This window comes from Thunnus albacares, chromosome 11 (genome assembly GCF_914725855.1).
Source record: "Thunnus albacares chromosome 11, fThuAlb1.1, whole genome shotgun sequence".
In the NCBI taxonomy this organism is placed as follows: domain Eukaryota; kingdom Metazoa; phylum Chordata; class Actinopteri; order Scombriformes; family Scombridae; genus Thunnus; species Thunnus albacares.
The window spans coordinates 932,369-949,017 of record NC_058116.1 but is presented as its reverse complement, the minus strand read 5'-3'; the positions used below and the strand labels follow the sequence as shown (position 1 = coordinate 949,017).

At 40.1% G+C, this 16,649-nt stretch overlaps 1 protein-coding gene across 3 annotated transcripts in view; it reads right to left on the bottom strand.

Moving 5' to 3' along the window:
• LOC122991968 (abl interactor 2-like) overlaps positions 1-16,649 on the bottom strand; it is a 55,923-nt gene that overhangs the window by 33,157 nt on the left and 6,117 nt on the right. For all 3 annotated transcript variants that reach the window (XM_044365462.1, XM_044365463.1, XM_044365465.1), the window contains exon 2: positions 2,422-2,589. In XM_044365462.1, coding sequence (XP_044221397.1) covers positions 2,422-2,589 — 168 coding nt within the window. The remainder of the gene's footprint in view (positions 1-2,421; positions 2,590-16,649) is intronic.

The window sequence follows — 16,649 nt, the reverse complement described above, 5'->3', positions numbered from 1 at the left end:
CAAAAACCAAACGCAAAATACATTCGCAACAAATGAATGAACAGGATCTTAAACTGGTGGTCTGAGGATGACCACAGGAGGGTCCAGGAGCAGCAGTGTGCTCGTTATGGATCCTGCGTTTTCACTCTGCACATGAGCAGATCTGTTTCCTCTGCAGAGAAGTGCTCCTTCTTATTATTTGACAAATGCGCCATCATATTAGCAATCCGCCAAGGTGCAAGCACACAGCGCTTCTAAAGGGAATGGGAGATGACTGATTGCATGTTACACCGAAAACACACCCATGATTAATGAGACTATGGACAACTCCTTTAAACCATGCGCCTGGCACATCGGCCATTTTTCTGCCATTAAAATAGCAAAAGTGGATTTGGACACACCCTAAATGCACTTGCGCCATGCACTTCAGATTGTGCGCTTTAGATTGTTAAAACAGGGCTCTGTATGTTATTCTTTCCATTTCTGAGATTCCTGTATTGTTACTTTCCATCATTGATCTGATGGTCTTGAGGGTTTTAACCAATTCCTAGTTATTTGCTTTAGGGCTGCCATTCTGAGTATTCTATATAGGTACTGGTCCGTTTCCGGCATTAACTCTGGTGGTGGTTTTCCAAGAATAAGATGCATTGGGTTAATTGTTTTTTTCATTTTGAGAATACCCATGATTCCCGCCATGACTGAAGGCCAAAATGATTTTAAAAAAGGACAGAAAAAGGAATTGTGTGAGTGGTTTGCCTTTGTCTCACCACATTTTCTCCAGCAGTCTGATTTCATTCATGTGTTCATTTTAGAATGTACATTTGGAGTAATAAAAAAAATTGTAATTTCCACAAAAATTCCCTCCAATATTTAAAGTTTGTTGTTTTATGAATTTCTCTGCATGCTTGCCTCTTCATTCAGCTGATCTCCTATTTCAGAAATCCATTTTTGTTTATTGGTGTCTTTATTGTTCTCAAGAGTTTTATATATTTTTGACAGTGTTTTTGATTGCCTTGTTATGATTTTTAATCAGAAAGCTAATTAATGGGTGCATTTCTTTAATAGTTTGGGTTTTTTTAATTTTGAAAGATAGGTCCTTACTTGCAGATACAATTATGATACCAATTCATATCTAGAGACTAATGACTGAAATTAGTTTACGGTATTGTTTATCTGCATTATTGAATATGTTTTTAATCCTTTTGATGCCCATACTTGCAGTATGTTATTTGTCCTGTTTACATGCTATTTCTCAGTAGTATACCAAGTCATTTATTTTGTGGATTTTACATATATTTTTCCTGCTTTTTAGTGTGTTATCTACCCATCTGTTTAGTCCTTTGATTTGTGAATAATCCTTTTTGTCTATACACGGTAGTGTTTTTATGGGTATTGGTATGGATTCTTTCTCAATTAATAGTCACTATGCTTCTGCTCAGTCCTTCAACCATGTTATTATTGTATTTATTTGTGTTGCATTAAAATAGCTCTGCAGGTTAGAACAGCCTTTTGCTTTGGTTAATTTATTAAATTTTGTTCTTTTCCTTTTGTTATTCCAGATAAAATGAGTTATTCATTCATTCCACCATTTAAAAGACGCTGTAAGAATTGCAATACACTCTTTCAATGTGGTTGTGCTGTCTCACTGCTTCAGCCAGGGGTTCTATACACATAGTAAAAATCAGGCCATACAGTCTCCCTGTCTGGTTTCTTTATGTATTTTTAGATGTCTTGATAGGGTACCGTTCACCTTTACTTTTGCTACAGGATTTTCATATATTAATTGTAACCATGAAATTAATTTGGGATGAAAACCAAATCTTTTGCTGTATTAAAAATAAAGGTCCAAAGGACCCTATCGAATGCTTTCTGCATTCGTTAACCATCTTTGTACTAAATCCTCCTGAGATGAATTGTGGGCTGCTGCACTCAGAATTATGCAGTTCACAGAGCAGTCAACATAAATGAGTCTGTATACATACATGATTACATACTGTGTGCTTTCACCCATGTGCTCTCTCACCATGAACAGAGCTACACTGTATCTATGATTCTATGCACGTAGGTGTACCTATGCTTTATGTGTCCATATTTTCAAGACAGATTTCAGGTTTAAAAGACATTTTTCATTAATTTCAGAACATTTTTCAGTATCAGTGTGCCTGTAAACACCTGGCTCAAGGCAATGTGGTCAGGTGAAAGGGATTCTTATTTGTCTGATTCTCATACATCTACATAATGTTGCAGGTGGAAGAAAATCTTGAATCTCCAAAGTGTTCTCCAAATAATGTTACCGTTGAGGAATACAAACTGCTTTTTAGCTGGTATTAAGTCTGGAGTCTGGAGAATGTTCTCAGTTGTGCAATGTTCTCAAATGAAATGAGCACATTAAAAATTGACCAAACTGAGGTTACAGAGTCATCTTCTGTTCCTGGCACCAACCTGTGAAATGTGGTTAACTGAGCTCTCCATTCGTCGGAGTTGGGAGGCCTGGATGTCCAGCATCTGCAGGACATTGTTGGCAAGCGTATTGATGAGGTAGGCAACACTGGCCAGAGATTGGGTGGTGTAGCTCTTTGTTTCCTCCAGGGCTTGCTCCTTGTCTGCAGTCTGCAGGGAAAGAGGAGACAGATTCAGGACAAGGGTCATACAGTGCCACCATTTTCTTCACATACACAAAAATTCACATTTGCAAATGAGAAAAATATCAAACAGTAGTGGCAGAACACATAATCCTTACAAGGGATGAGACGATGTGAACATATTTGCTACGGTTGGGTGAAAACAAATGTTGATGGAACAGAAAAGGCAGCACTCGACTGTTCACGGTGCAGAACCTACTTTACCCCTTAACTCATAATACACTCAACATAGCGGGTGGTTAAGTGACAGAGCGAGTGGCAGAAAAGCGACGGTGATGTGAGCGGAGCAGAGGAAAAGGTTAGCAGTAAGTTTTCAATCTGACAGTAAATGTACAGTACAGGCTACAGTGTGTCAGTTAATAAATGCTGCAGCTTCTCAAGACCAAGAAAATACTCTTCTATTGAAGGGGCTTAGCCCAGAAGTTAGCAACCTAACCAGGCTCACTTAAGGTGGACTGACCTTTAAGGTGGACCAACAATTCTCATTTTAGTGTCAATCTCAGCCGCTCTTTAATAGAGAACAGTGAAATGTCTGCCTGATGAATGTCTTGAGTTTTTCATAAGCTTCTTCTTCCTTCAGCAGATGAATGTGAAAACAACTCTGCACATACATCATTCTGCACAGAGAAGAGGACAACATCCAACTGAAGAAACAAGAAGCAAAACACATTTTTTAAGTGGAGGGGGACTTGAATAATATTAGATCAATATTATATATATTTTGATTTCGACTGTCCTTATCTAAATATACGCAGTTGTGGTGTAATGGAACATAGGTGATCCGTGATCCTTAGGGATCGGAACCTACAGTTCGGCCTGCATGTGAACCATGGATTAATTGCAAAATTGAATGTCTCATTGGAGACAAAGTAAACAAACTGCTGTAAGTACAAGTCATGGACAGACAGTGAGGCGCTAACAGGGCTTTTGAAGAGCAACGACCAAACCAGCATCTCACAGGTCCATAGTGACATCAGCAGGTATGTTTACCATAGACTGTATAAAAATATGGACGTAGTTACCGTGACGTCACCTGTTGGTTTTTGAAGAGCGGTTTTGAAGCTCAAAGTGAGCCGCTCCAGCCGTTGCCATCTTGGCAGTGCATTATGCTGCTTAACTCCCAGCCAATCCAAAATGGGCAAAGAGGCAGGCCGAATGGCTGAAACAAGCCACCTAGTGGCTGGTAGACCTGTCCTTCATTATGCATAACTTTACGGCTAAAAGGTTGAGTTATAAAAATATTCACCCCCCATACAGTCGTCATGAAAGGGGAAATTAGCTACAGAGACCAAAACTGTACCAGGCTGTAAACATGTTTATTTCTGCTGTAAAGTTGGGCATTTTAACATGGGGGTCTATGGGGATTGACTCGCTTTTGGAGCCAGCCTCAAGTGGCCATTCAAGGAACTGCATTTGGCATTTCTGCATTGGCTTCATTTTTAATGTGCTGCAGCAGCTAATTAGCTATCTAGCTGCAACTGATGTTAGCGGTGCACTTTTCCCCGGTGAATGTTTGTTTGGTGGCTCATTCAACAAGCTGAGCTGTATAACAAGACATGTGTTCATGTTTGTAAGTTATCATCAAGTTTTGATGATGTGGACACAGGCTATTGGTTCATTCACTACCATGTTTAAAAGAAGATGGTATCATGCCTCATATTGCAATTTAATTAACAATTGAGTATCTTATATATTTTAATATATATTATTAACATTGGACATCTTGAATGTTGTTTTCATTTAAGACCAAAGTTCCTTGCTTTAAGAGTGTTTTACAGAATAAATGGAAAGCAAAGTTATATTTGCCCCCATGCCCCCTTTTTTTTTAATATGAAAAATTATCCAATCTGTGACTTAAAACCGTAATATGATCTGAACCGTGGTTGTGTGATCTGTTGCACCCCTAACATGCAGTGAACTACATGACATACTGCTTTGTTGATAAGTTTACAGTATGTTCCAAGGCTGGATTTTTAGATTGTTTAATTTGTGTTTTTTTTTTAACTTCTGGAACAGAATCTAAAAGTTCCAGTTTTTCTTCAACTCTCTACATGATTTCCGTTGGTGCAGCCTTCTGTTTTTTCAGTCAAACATGATACATTGTCTTCATTTATTTTACACTGGGCTGAGACAGAAGGTAATACAGACATCAACTTAGCAGTCCTAATTAAATTATTGCCCCTCTTTAATGCCCTGCATTGCAAAGTTAATAGATGCGAGTGTAAAGCTAATATACATAGATACAGAGTGCTCACTGTACATTACACACAGGAGGTGTTTGTGTGTGTGTGTGTGTGTGTGTGTGTGTGTGTATTTGATCAGAATGTCGACCTGTGATTGACCTCTGGAGGCGAGACACACACATACAAACACAAACACACAAACACACACACACACACAGCATATTCTTGTGATTTGTGCTGTAATGTCACATTCAGCATTTTACCAGTAGAGACACACTGTGTGTGTGTGTGTGTTTTTGCAAGACTGTGTGTGTGTGTGAGGGTACTAGTACATTTATTTGTGTTTGTGCACATGTATATACTGTAAGTGTACATAGTACAGGAAGGCCAGTATAGGGAGACGCACTATGCAAATGTATGTGTATGTGTGTGTGTGTGTGTGTCTGCTGAAGCATGATGTAGGTCAGTGCAAACTCATTCATGCCTGAGGTTGACAAGAAACACTCTGACACCCATCTGTGTCTCTCTCACCCACACACACACACACACACACACACACGATACATACTTACACACAAAAATATAACAGACAACACTGAGTTGGCGTCAGAGCCCCACTTTCACATTCTCATACAATTTAAGCTATAAAATCTCTTCAATTAAAGAAAAAACTCCATTCTGATTGGCCGTGACTGCTGAGGTAGTGTCAGCAGCTTAAACACTAACTCCGAATTCCCAGCAGAGGGGAGATGTCAGCAGTGTGTAAGCGCTACTTAAAGTCACAGTGAAGTGTCAGTTAAAGTGGATCACAGACAGGATTTCATGACTTAAGGAAAATATCACGGTGGTGACTATTTTGTCTTTCATGGTGACAATCACGAGGTAAACAGCAGAAATATGCGATTCATGTTACAAAATAATCTACTAGAGATGTGTGTTTGCATGGCATGTACCCTGTATTGTGCCCCCTTCTGCGTCAACACACTGCCCCCGTTCAAATTAATGAGAGGGCTGTGTTTTTTCGTGCAGAGCTAATGTCACACAAGGAGGAGGAGGGAGAAATGCATTAATTAGACCTCAACCACACTCTTTTGGAAAGTTCTTCCAAAATGAAATCCAAACACAGCCCTCTGAGCTACTATGACCCACGAGCCAACGTTGACGTTTGCTTTTTTTATGATGGGCAGGGTTAGGTAGTCACCCGAAATCACATTTTGACACATAAACCAAAAGATAACTGACCAAGAGATAACTGAGAAATTAACACAGGGACACAAAATTAGAGCTTGGAAAACAAGCGTCCATCAGTTCAATCCACACCGACGCAGTCAAACCTCCATTACGCCATCACTGTTCTCAGAGCCAACTGTCCTGTCAGCAGGCTCGCTGTTTTCAACAGGCTGGTTAATGACAAGTAGCTTCCATGAGCAGTACACAGAAAGAAATCTGCACTCTTTAATTCACTGATTTTCCCTGCTGTATATTATGATGCATCTGATGTATCACAATCTGTATACCAGGTGTATGAATACACATAGTGTTAAAGAATACGTTGCCGTTATTTTAATACTACTCAGCTTTGATATTTAATTTATTAACTGATTATAACTCTGTTCTAGTTTTTGATTTTCTTAAGTGGTTATTCGGCTCATGGATGATGTATTACCAATGTATCTTTGAAGTCTTACCGTACATATATTTTGATACTTATTAAAACATAATTATAATTACCCAAGTGCTGGTTAACTTTTACATCAGTTGGCCGGCTGGTTAGCTAGTGCTGGACTTTGGTGATGTTGGTCTATGGGTGATGAGTTTGTGAATTATTCACAAAATACTTCTGCAGATGAAGCTTAGATCAGTCAAGTGCTGTACATCATCTGGGTGCTGTGGAGAAGGTCTCATTCGCTCTCTCTTTCTGGCCCTGTTTACACCTGGTATTAACATGCGTCTTGGGTGATCCGATCACATTCGGAGGTGGTCTGAGCCACATGTGACCACATTCATTAGTAGTGTAAACGCAATGCATCCTGGACCACATTGAAGGACCATCTACTCAGCTGATGTCCTCTGTTTTCCAGCAGACTAGGCAGGGGAGTTGCATCGCTGCCTCGGGGTCCAAAGCTGTGTTCAACTGATTTGATAACAGGATAAACAAATTAATTTGCTTTTCATGTGAATTAAAAAACGTCATCCACCTCCCGTTTTTTCCCGTTTTTCCCATTCCCCTAACCCGTTTCCCTCTTCAAATCTACAGTTAGAATAGTAATTAAACCAAAACCAGAAACAAACTTGTTTTTTGCTCGTCTGTCTAAAAAAATATTTCAGAAGCTAAACGTTGCTGGATAGTTTCTTCTTTCCTGTCAACTTGATAACGACAGTTTTTAGTTTTGCTGTGCTGCTCGACACAATGAGCTCACAATTTATCAGGAGGGTGACTGCTTATCTCCAAACTGTATGAACCTGGACTGTGTGTGTGTAGCGGCTAACGTATTGGATGTGTATTATTAACAATAGATCCTGACTGATCCTGTCTGCGTGTCAACTTCAATCAATGAATTTATGCTGCTGTGTCTCGTGCGTAAATGCGCACAGCTTCTCTCAGTGGAGAGAGAGCGGGGAGATCGCTGCAACTCTCTCTCTCTCTCTCTCTCTCTCTCTCTCTCTCTCTCTCTCTCTCTCTCTCTCTCTCGCGGCAACCCAGTTCTCTCGCCGGTTAATAACCAACGAATTTGGTCTTTGTGAACGGAAATGATGTGCATGTTTATTTGAATATAGAGATCTGAGATCTAATCACAAGTGGTCACTCAAGACACATGTGGAGATGCATGTTAATGCAAGGTGTCCACTTGTGATACCAGGTGTAAACAGGGCCTCTCTCTCTCTCTCACACACACACACACACACACACACGTACAGAAACATCTTGATAAAGAACCATAAATCTTTTTAGTCCTACCCTCTTTCCATCCTCCTTTCTGTCTAATCTTTTCAACTCAGTCTCTTTCTCACCTCCACTGTCATCCTCCTCCCTCCCTGACTCTGTTTCTCTTCTGTCCCACTTGTTTTTTACTCTTCCCTCTCTGTCTGTTCCTTCCAGTTTTTCTCCACCATCTCTTTTTCCCTTTCATCTCCCGATCTTTATCATATCATCTTAATATCTCCTCTTTTTCTCTCCATCTTCCCCATCAGCCATCTGATGTCCTGTTAGTGTTGACCTAGTTGGAGGGCTGCCTCCTCTGGCCTGAGGACAGCACACACACACACACACACACACACACACACACACACACACACGAATGCACACAGCATAAGCACATTACTGCTGTTGCTGTTTTTTTTCCAGTTCCAACTAAATGTGTGATGTTCATGTACATGAATGAGATCAGACGCAGATACAATCCTATGCACGCTCTGATTCCTCTGACCTCTTTTTTATTGTTATTGTTAAAAACAGACTTAGGTCTACTAGTCGTGTTCCAACTGTTATTTTTTTTCTGGATTATTATGCCAGTACAAACAAGCCAACATCAACATGGAATAAACTCACAACCACCTAAAGGTGTGATGGCAAATTCTGCTGCCAAACCTCAAGATGTTACCATAATCCTTTTTTTTTTCTAAAATCAACAATCAGCTCCTTGGTTTTGTTGACATTTTGTTGTTCTCTCTGCACCATTCTGTAAGATTGTTGATTTCCTCCCGATATGAACTCTCATTGTTGTTTGAAATCCAGCAGATGATTTCAAACAACATGACTGCAACCAACATGGAGACAACTCTGTTGTGAAGTTTGCCACCATCTTCAGTGTCAACAAAACCAAGGAGCTGATTGTTGATGTTACAAAGAAGGAGGCAAAGACACACACCGCTGTCTACATCAGTGGAGCTGAGGTGGAGCAGGTGAACAGTTTTAAGTTCCTGGGTATCAGCATCACAGAGAACCTGTCATGGACAAGGAGATGGAGTCCTGGAGTCCACCTTGACAACAGACTGGACTGTGAATGCAACACAGAGGCTGTCTACAGGAAGGGACAGAGCAGACTCTACTTCTTAAAGAAGCTTAGGTGCAAATCTTCTACCAGTCTGTTGAGGCAAGTGCAATATTCTTCGCTGCTATCTGCGGGGGCAACAGCATCAGAGCCAGGGACACTAAGAAGCTGAGCAAATTGATCAGGAAGGCTGGATCTGTGTTGGGGACTCCTCTGGACACACTGACACTGGTTGTGGAGAAGAGGATGTGGCACAAACTCAATGACCTGCTGGTCAAACGACAGAGCACTTTCACTTAGAGGCTTCTTCAGTTCCGCTGTGACAAGGAATGCAACAGGAAGTCATCCTGCCAACTGCCATCAGTCTGTTCAACGATTCTCCTCTGTGTCGGGACAGTGAAGACAGACTTTTAGTTTATTACTACATTGTCCATGACATCTGTTGTATTTCAGATTCATATTCTGATAACCTTTGGGGTACTGTCTGTATATACCGTTATCATGTGTAGATGATCTATATGAATCTACATTTAGTAAACTCAATTCTGACGTCTATGAACAATCATGTACCTTACTACCATTTTATTCTGTCTGTTCTATTCCGTTTTTTTTACATTTGAGTGAGTCTGTTTAGTTATTGTATATAATTTAGCCTTTAATTGCATTTGTTTTTTACCTTTTTACCTCATTTTTTCTACCTGATTGTTGGCTGCTGTAACATTTTAATTTCCCTTTGGGATTAATTAAGTATCTTTTCAATCCTACATCTCAGACAAGTCTGACAGAACAAATATGCTTCGGCTCACATTACACAGATCGGAGTGTATTTCTATGTGTCAAGTCTATTGTCTTCCATTTTACTATAAGTACAGTACGTGTGTTGGGCTCTGAATGCTGTCAAAATACAGGTGACCTACACTATTATATACCGTACCTGAATGCATCTTGTGTAGAAACAGACGGATAACTCACGCTGGAGCATGCTCCTTTTACTGCACAGCCTGTGTAGACATAATGTCAGTGCAGCACACAGTGGACGGATCACACAGACAGAAGAAGTGCTGTATTTATGCACTTCAGTATACTAGGAAATATTAACCCTGAATAGCAAACACAGATGTTTTGAAAGGTTTGTTTCAGATTTTGTATACTTTTGTATTTCACATACATAAAAAGACACCAACCATTAAAGAATTGGTAAATAAAAAATTTGTGTCAAGAAAAAAAACTTGGTAACTGTCTCACACACTGAGAGGTACAACCAGACCTGTGTCTGTATGTTCTATATCTAAAAATGACTTACAGATCTTTATTTACCATGTGTGACAGATGGGACTTTGTGTGTGTGTTAAAGTAAGGTACACATACACCTCATAACTCTCTGTGTGTCATTCTCTGTGGCTTAGAACCAGATCCTATACCCAATTCTGAGCCACTCATCTAAAACAGCTAAAACACACACACACACGCATGCACACACATGCACATACGCACGCGCACACACACACACACACACACACACACACACACACACACACACACACACACACACACACACACACACACACAGAGGTCTGTTTGTACCTTCTCTCAGCAAGGAAGACGGCCACCAACGGCCAACAGCCTGCTTTTACCTTACAAGGACAAGTCCCTCTCTTCTTAGTGTGTGTGTGTGTGTGTGTGTGTGTGTGTGTGTGTGTGTGTGTGTGTGTGTGTGTGTGTGTGGGTAACAGGAGGTGTTTAAACTTCTAATACAGCTAACTTTATAAGAGAAATGAAATGCTTAAATAGTGCTGATATTTGAATTTAAGGGCAAATCCCAAGCAGAACATGTTTCAGCAATTTAAAACATCAACAGTAAAACATTTTTTGGTAAGTGTCTCTCTGCATCAAGGAGCAAGACTTTCTAACTTCTCCAGTCACCATTTTGCAAAAATGTTCAACAGTCACATCTGTGGAAGACAAGGAAACATAAGGACCTATCTCTACACTAGGACTGTGCAATAAACTGAAAATGAAACTGCCATAATGAAGGTCTCATTGATCCAGTTTCAGCCATATCTGTATGTTTGGTAAATTCATTTATTCAGACAGGCTTTCATTGGTAGCCTACCCTTTAAAGCACCTGAGAGTAAAACACAATCACATCACACTAGCCGTGTCTCCACTAGATTCACAAGAGAATTGTAAGAAAACTTTTGAAATGTCGCAAAAAGGAAAATGTGAATTAGGTGTGTTTCTATCAACTGGTTTGAGTGAATAAACTATGCTACGCTACGCATAGTTTTATCAGAAGATGGCGGTACAGAATTAAATAATCTGCCGGTAAACAGAGTAGAAGAAGTAGAGGTTGCCAACCGGAAACAAAACAAATAGTTATATTGCCTTGACCAGAGTAAAATGGAGCGAGGCAGTGTTTCCCCTATAATGGCACACAACCAGAACCCTCACCAGGCCCAAAAAAATATTTTTTAAATGCCAAAAATAACACCAAATATCCATTCATTCAGAAATCAATAGAGTTTGGGAGCCTCTGTACAGCGCTGTTCCAAAACGTGAGTTAACCTCTGTGTCGTTGCCTTGGAAACTCTTGGTAGCGTAGCTCTTTTTAAGGAATACAGCAGTGTGTAAAATGTGACATAGGTGGGTGAGTGGTTGAATGAGAGAGCGAGTGGCAGAAAAGTGACGGTGAATGCAGAGGAAAAGGTTTCCATTAAGCTTTTCTAATGCGATACTTCAAAATGTGCATACAGGGTCTGCTTGGTGCGGTGCACACACCTTTAGAATGTTGTGTGCTTAAGTGAAAAAAATCATGATTTGACAGTCAAATGTGTCCATAGGGATTTCAATTTTATCCAATGATGGAACTTAAGATGAAAAATAAAGGTTGTGACAAATGACAGTGTTTATTTTGTAGACCTGGGACAATGTGCTTATCTCTCCATTCAATACTATCATGATGCTCGACTGCCGATTCCATTCAGAATCGATTGAATGCATAGAAAAGGGAGAACCATTTTCAGTCTCTTGCTCCAGTATACTGGTAGCCAAACCATTCACTGGTGTCCTTATTCCACTCAAATACAATATGAAACATAGCTGACAGATAAGATAAATGGTCTGCAGCCTTTTCATTTTAAAAAAGTAACTGTGTTAATTAATTCATTCATTCATTTGACAGCATCTTACAGTCCCTGTATAGAATAACAAAATGAGAGGGAGGCGGAGTGCTCGGCTGTGTTGTTATTAACATCATGTCTCCAGCCAGGGAAGAGCAGCCTCTCTGCTCAACTGTTGGACAGCCATCATTGTACAACACGCTGAGTTATTTTCTTTACCTCAGAGTCCACTAACGTTAGTAATTATTTAGTCATTAAATCCAAAAATGCTTGCAACTGCTGCATTTTTTTGAAGATGAACTCTATCTCTAGAGTGTGCTCCATGTAGACTGTCCGGATGCTGCGCTGCCCTCGCAGTTGAGTTTCACCTTTTTCGTTCCGTCAACATCACATGCCAGGATTTTCAACAAAGGCCTTTGAGTTAGATAGGCAGGGAAAACCCTGGCATAAAAATAGATGAATAGAAACAGCTACTGTCAGAATGTGTGTGCTTGCGAGGTTGTATGATTCTGGTCAAAATGAGAATCACAAATTTTTCTACTCAGAATGGAGATCACAGTTTTCTCCCATTGTTCTTGGGACAGCATTGTTATTATTATCTATGTTGTCTTCATGCAGACAGAACAAACAAGATGATTATAACTGCTAAGGGACACACTGCTTTTTTTTTTTTTAAACAGACAGCTGATGTTAGATTCATTGAACATTCATAGAAATTATTAATTGCTAACTGACCTAATTCCACAATTCCACAAGGTAGTTTGTGGCTATGTTTTTAACTACAAGTGCCCAGTCTAAAGTCTAAGGCCATGTTCAAACCAACATTAGTCCTGTGTAAAAAAAACGCAGCTTTCTCATTCATTTCAATAAAGGCAGCCCACCGATGCAATGGGGGTGCCAATGCAGAGAGCTCCAGCAAAACAATGCAGGGTCATCTGCCAAAAAAACACAACGTGACGTCAACTGGCAAGGCCCTGTGTTGAACTATCACATACATGCAAGTGCACATTCCTGGTGGATTACTCTGTAACATGAAAGCTGTATTTCACTACTGTTAACTTGTGATAATCGTGATGAAATAAAGATAGTTGCTGTTGTGATAATGTTCCACAGTTGTAAAACCCTACCTTTCAGCCTTTAAACTTAGCAATTTGTTACTCCAAGTGGACCTCCTGTATCGTACTTTATTGTTTTGCTGTTTGCGGTCTGATTCCCAGCTGAAGCAGGTGAGAGTACCAGCAGCTAGGGATGTGTTTCCATTGTTGGTTTCATTTTGGATCTGATTCCCAGTCGGCAATATACTCAGGTCGTGAAGCTCCGACACTAATGAATCTTATCAAACTTTTATCTCTCCTCAATTTTTATTAGGAAAGATCAACAGAAAACATATATTGTAGATGGCAGCTTCTCATGTTTATCTCAATCTCTGCTTACAATGACAAACATCAGCAGCTGCAGATTAGATCAGCTATATAATCAATGTTAATTCTCTAACGGCTAAAATAAAAAGTTCTCTGGTTAATGTGCTCTCTGCAGCTGCTGTCTGTATTCAGACAAAGTAAGTGAGAAGACACATCACCCTGTGCCACCACTGTATGGCCGCTGTGTGTTTGAATCCGATTAGCTTCATAGTTGTGAATCAGGAGCTTCAGTATTTGGAGTAAGTTGCTAGTGAAGTACAGTAGTCTATAATTCAGATATATATATATATCATGTCATTTCATATATTCTGCTGCTCAGCTCATTTTCAGATTGTGAACTTTCAAAACTGTTGTGTTACTGCTTCTCAACCAACAAAAGATGATCCGATGTCTTTGAGTTGTAATTCATTTTGTGTGTACTTTAATTACACACAAATGTTGAAAGGTAAACCTGATCAGATTCGATAAGGTATTCAAAAGGATTCTGATTCAATAAGTGGATTTGATACAGGATTTGAATTTGATGAAAGGCTATCGAACCCCATCTCTACCAGCAGCTGAGTATATAGTTAAGTTGGCCACACATTTGGTCTGGAGCAGTGATGGAGTCTCCCCTGTGCTTCTCAACCACAGTCTGGAGGCTGAAGCAGGAATATTTGACTGCACGATTCAGAAGCAGCAGTCTATTACACAAGCAGACGGAACATAAGCCATACAGGTGGTGTACAAACCCACCAAGGTTAGGTTATATTTCAACTGGTGCCAATGAGTAATGCTGGCACAGAAAAGAGATAGCATGTCGGTGGTGTGGGTACACTTTGGCTTAAACAGAGGAGAGCAGCAAATCCTAACATTTGAGAAGCTGGAATCAGATAATGTTGGGTGTTTGCCTATATAAATGACTTAAATGAGTAATCACTTATCAAAATGGTTGGAAATCAACATGATTGATTAATTGATTAATCACTTCTCTGGTTCCTGTTGAAAGGTATTCTGGGAAATGCACAAAATTACTTTAGGTTGAGTGAAAGTGCATTTGCCAACTGGTGTTGCTGGGGTTACTAAAAAATACTGCTGAATGAGCTGAATATCATAGAACAGAGTAAGAACATTAAATGCGAACTACACTGATTTTACACATTAAAATCTGTATACAGGTGTTTAATACAGCATATGTGAGAAAAGTTATATAAAGGCCTTTTGGGAATGAAAAAAAATCTCTGTTCATCTCTGAGGCTAGTTGCACATTACATTAGCTGATACTAGCATAACACACCCAAATCTCCAATTGAATGAGCTTTGCCAAGGAAGAAGAATATGTGAAATACAAAGATGAAATCACTCGTTCTGCTGCATCAATTTTGATCTTTTTATTAAAAGACTGACCATTGTGAGTCCAACAATGTTATAGAAGAGCAGTTCTAAGTTGTTGGAGTACTCTTTTATAAGGGAGTTTTGCTGTGAAATCATGTAAGCTTGCACACATTTCCTGCTCTGGTTTGAAACTGCCAAGCTTCTGATCACAAACCCATCTTTCCAAATGCTCAGCCTGTTTCGCCCCCGCAGGAGCTGTTCCTGGCACCAACACTGACGGTGGAGGCTGATACTCCTTCAACTGGAAAACCAATCGTTTCCAACACAAAACACACACACACACGCGCACGCACGCACACACACACACACACACACACACAACCAGCATCGACGTCAAGCCTCTGCAGCGGTACCATGTGTTTTCAATGAGCAGCAGGAGGTCGAGTTACATTACGACTACCTCTGCTGACAACTAACCGGTACCAGCTGTGGAGGACCCAGAGGGAACAACGCAGGACGTGACTGTGGGGGGCAGGGAGATCGGCGCATGCTCAGTACAGGCCGGCTCAGAGGCTTCACTGAAGAAAAGGCACAAATTTAAATCCCAAGTTGGGATTTATGAAAAATGAATGTTGATTAATGGATGCAGAGTTTTCTTGCTTCACTTCCCTCAGTTTCACATCAATTTACCAGCTTTTATAACATTAGGAGATGTTTGCTATTTTTACATGGACTTTTTTGTCAAAGCAAACCGTTACACCCCTACTGTCCAGTAGGGGTGTAACGGTTTGTGTATTTGTCCCAAATCATTCAGTACAGAATGTTCGGTTCGGTTCATGACTTTTCTCAGTTCTGTATACTCCGTGACCCAAACAATTACTGTCAAAATAGTTTAATAATCCACTTACTCTGACAATAATTCTAGCACTTGAGTTCCACCTAGAACATTTTGGCAGTGCACCACTTAGCAGTAGCATGTGGGTAGCATGCTCACGGATGTATGCTCGCCAGCTTAGCTAAGGTACCCTGGTTACCCATGCTCATGTAGTGTCGCTGCAGTTGTTATTATTAAAATATGTGTCGTTATCCTCATAATTAAACAATATTGTCTCTCCTCGCCTCTCCTCTCTGTGACGGTCAGCTTTGAGTGAATCCTTTCCGAACTATAAACACATTTGATTTCCAACGTGATTGAACAACACATCATAAGAACCAGGTCTGAGCAACCATAAATGAGTAGGTGTCCTGACTCCTTTCCACTCTGTCTTCCTCCTTTTCCACTGCGGCACAACCAAACTGTTTCAATAATAGTTTCCACTAGAGGCGTCACAATTTCGATTTTAAATGAAAAATCGATCAAAATGAGTGTTCAGTTTTGACCTTTGACATCAAAAGTAGGATCAGTGATTCTCTCTATTTTTTTTTCTCCACAGCCGCCTATTTGTGCGCATCCAAAAAAAAAAAGGTCAAAGACAACACAGCATAGTTTACCGGTAGCCTGAGTGTGAAAAAACAAAGGCATGAGTGAGTTTCTTGGCATCTTCCAAAGTAAGGTCGGGTCTGACTCTTGCAATGTTTCTTAAATGATAAAAAGCTGTCTTTGTAACGTTGTGGACATGACTTTTAAAATTCAATTCAAAGTCAAGGATAACACCCAAGTTTTTTGCTTCTGGTTTTATCTGTAGAGCCAGATTTCCAAGCTTGCATGAACATGAGCATATACAGGGAGAACAGTAGTGGACCAAGAATTGAACCCTGAGGAACACCAAAGAGAATGTCATGCTTGTTGGAGACATGTTCACAAAGGCTGACAAAATAGCTTCTGCCAGTGAGGTAAGTCTTGAACCAGTTCAGCGCGGTTCCAGAGAGCCCAATCAAACTTTCCAGTCTGTGTAAGAGTATCTCATGGTTGACTGTGATTTAAGCACTTAAATCAAGAAGCACAAGGACTGAAACGTTTTTATTATCTGCACTCACTCTGAGATAATTTGTTACTTTT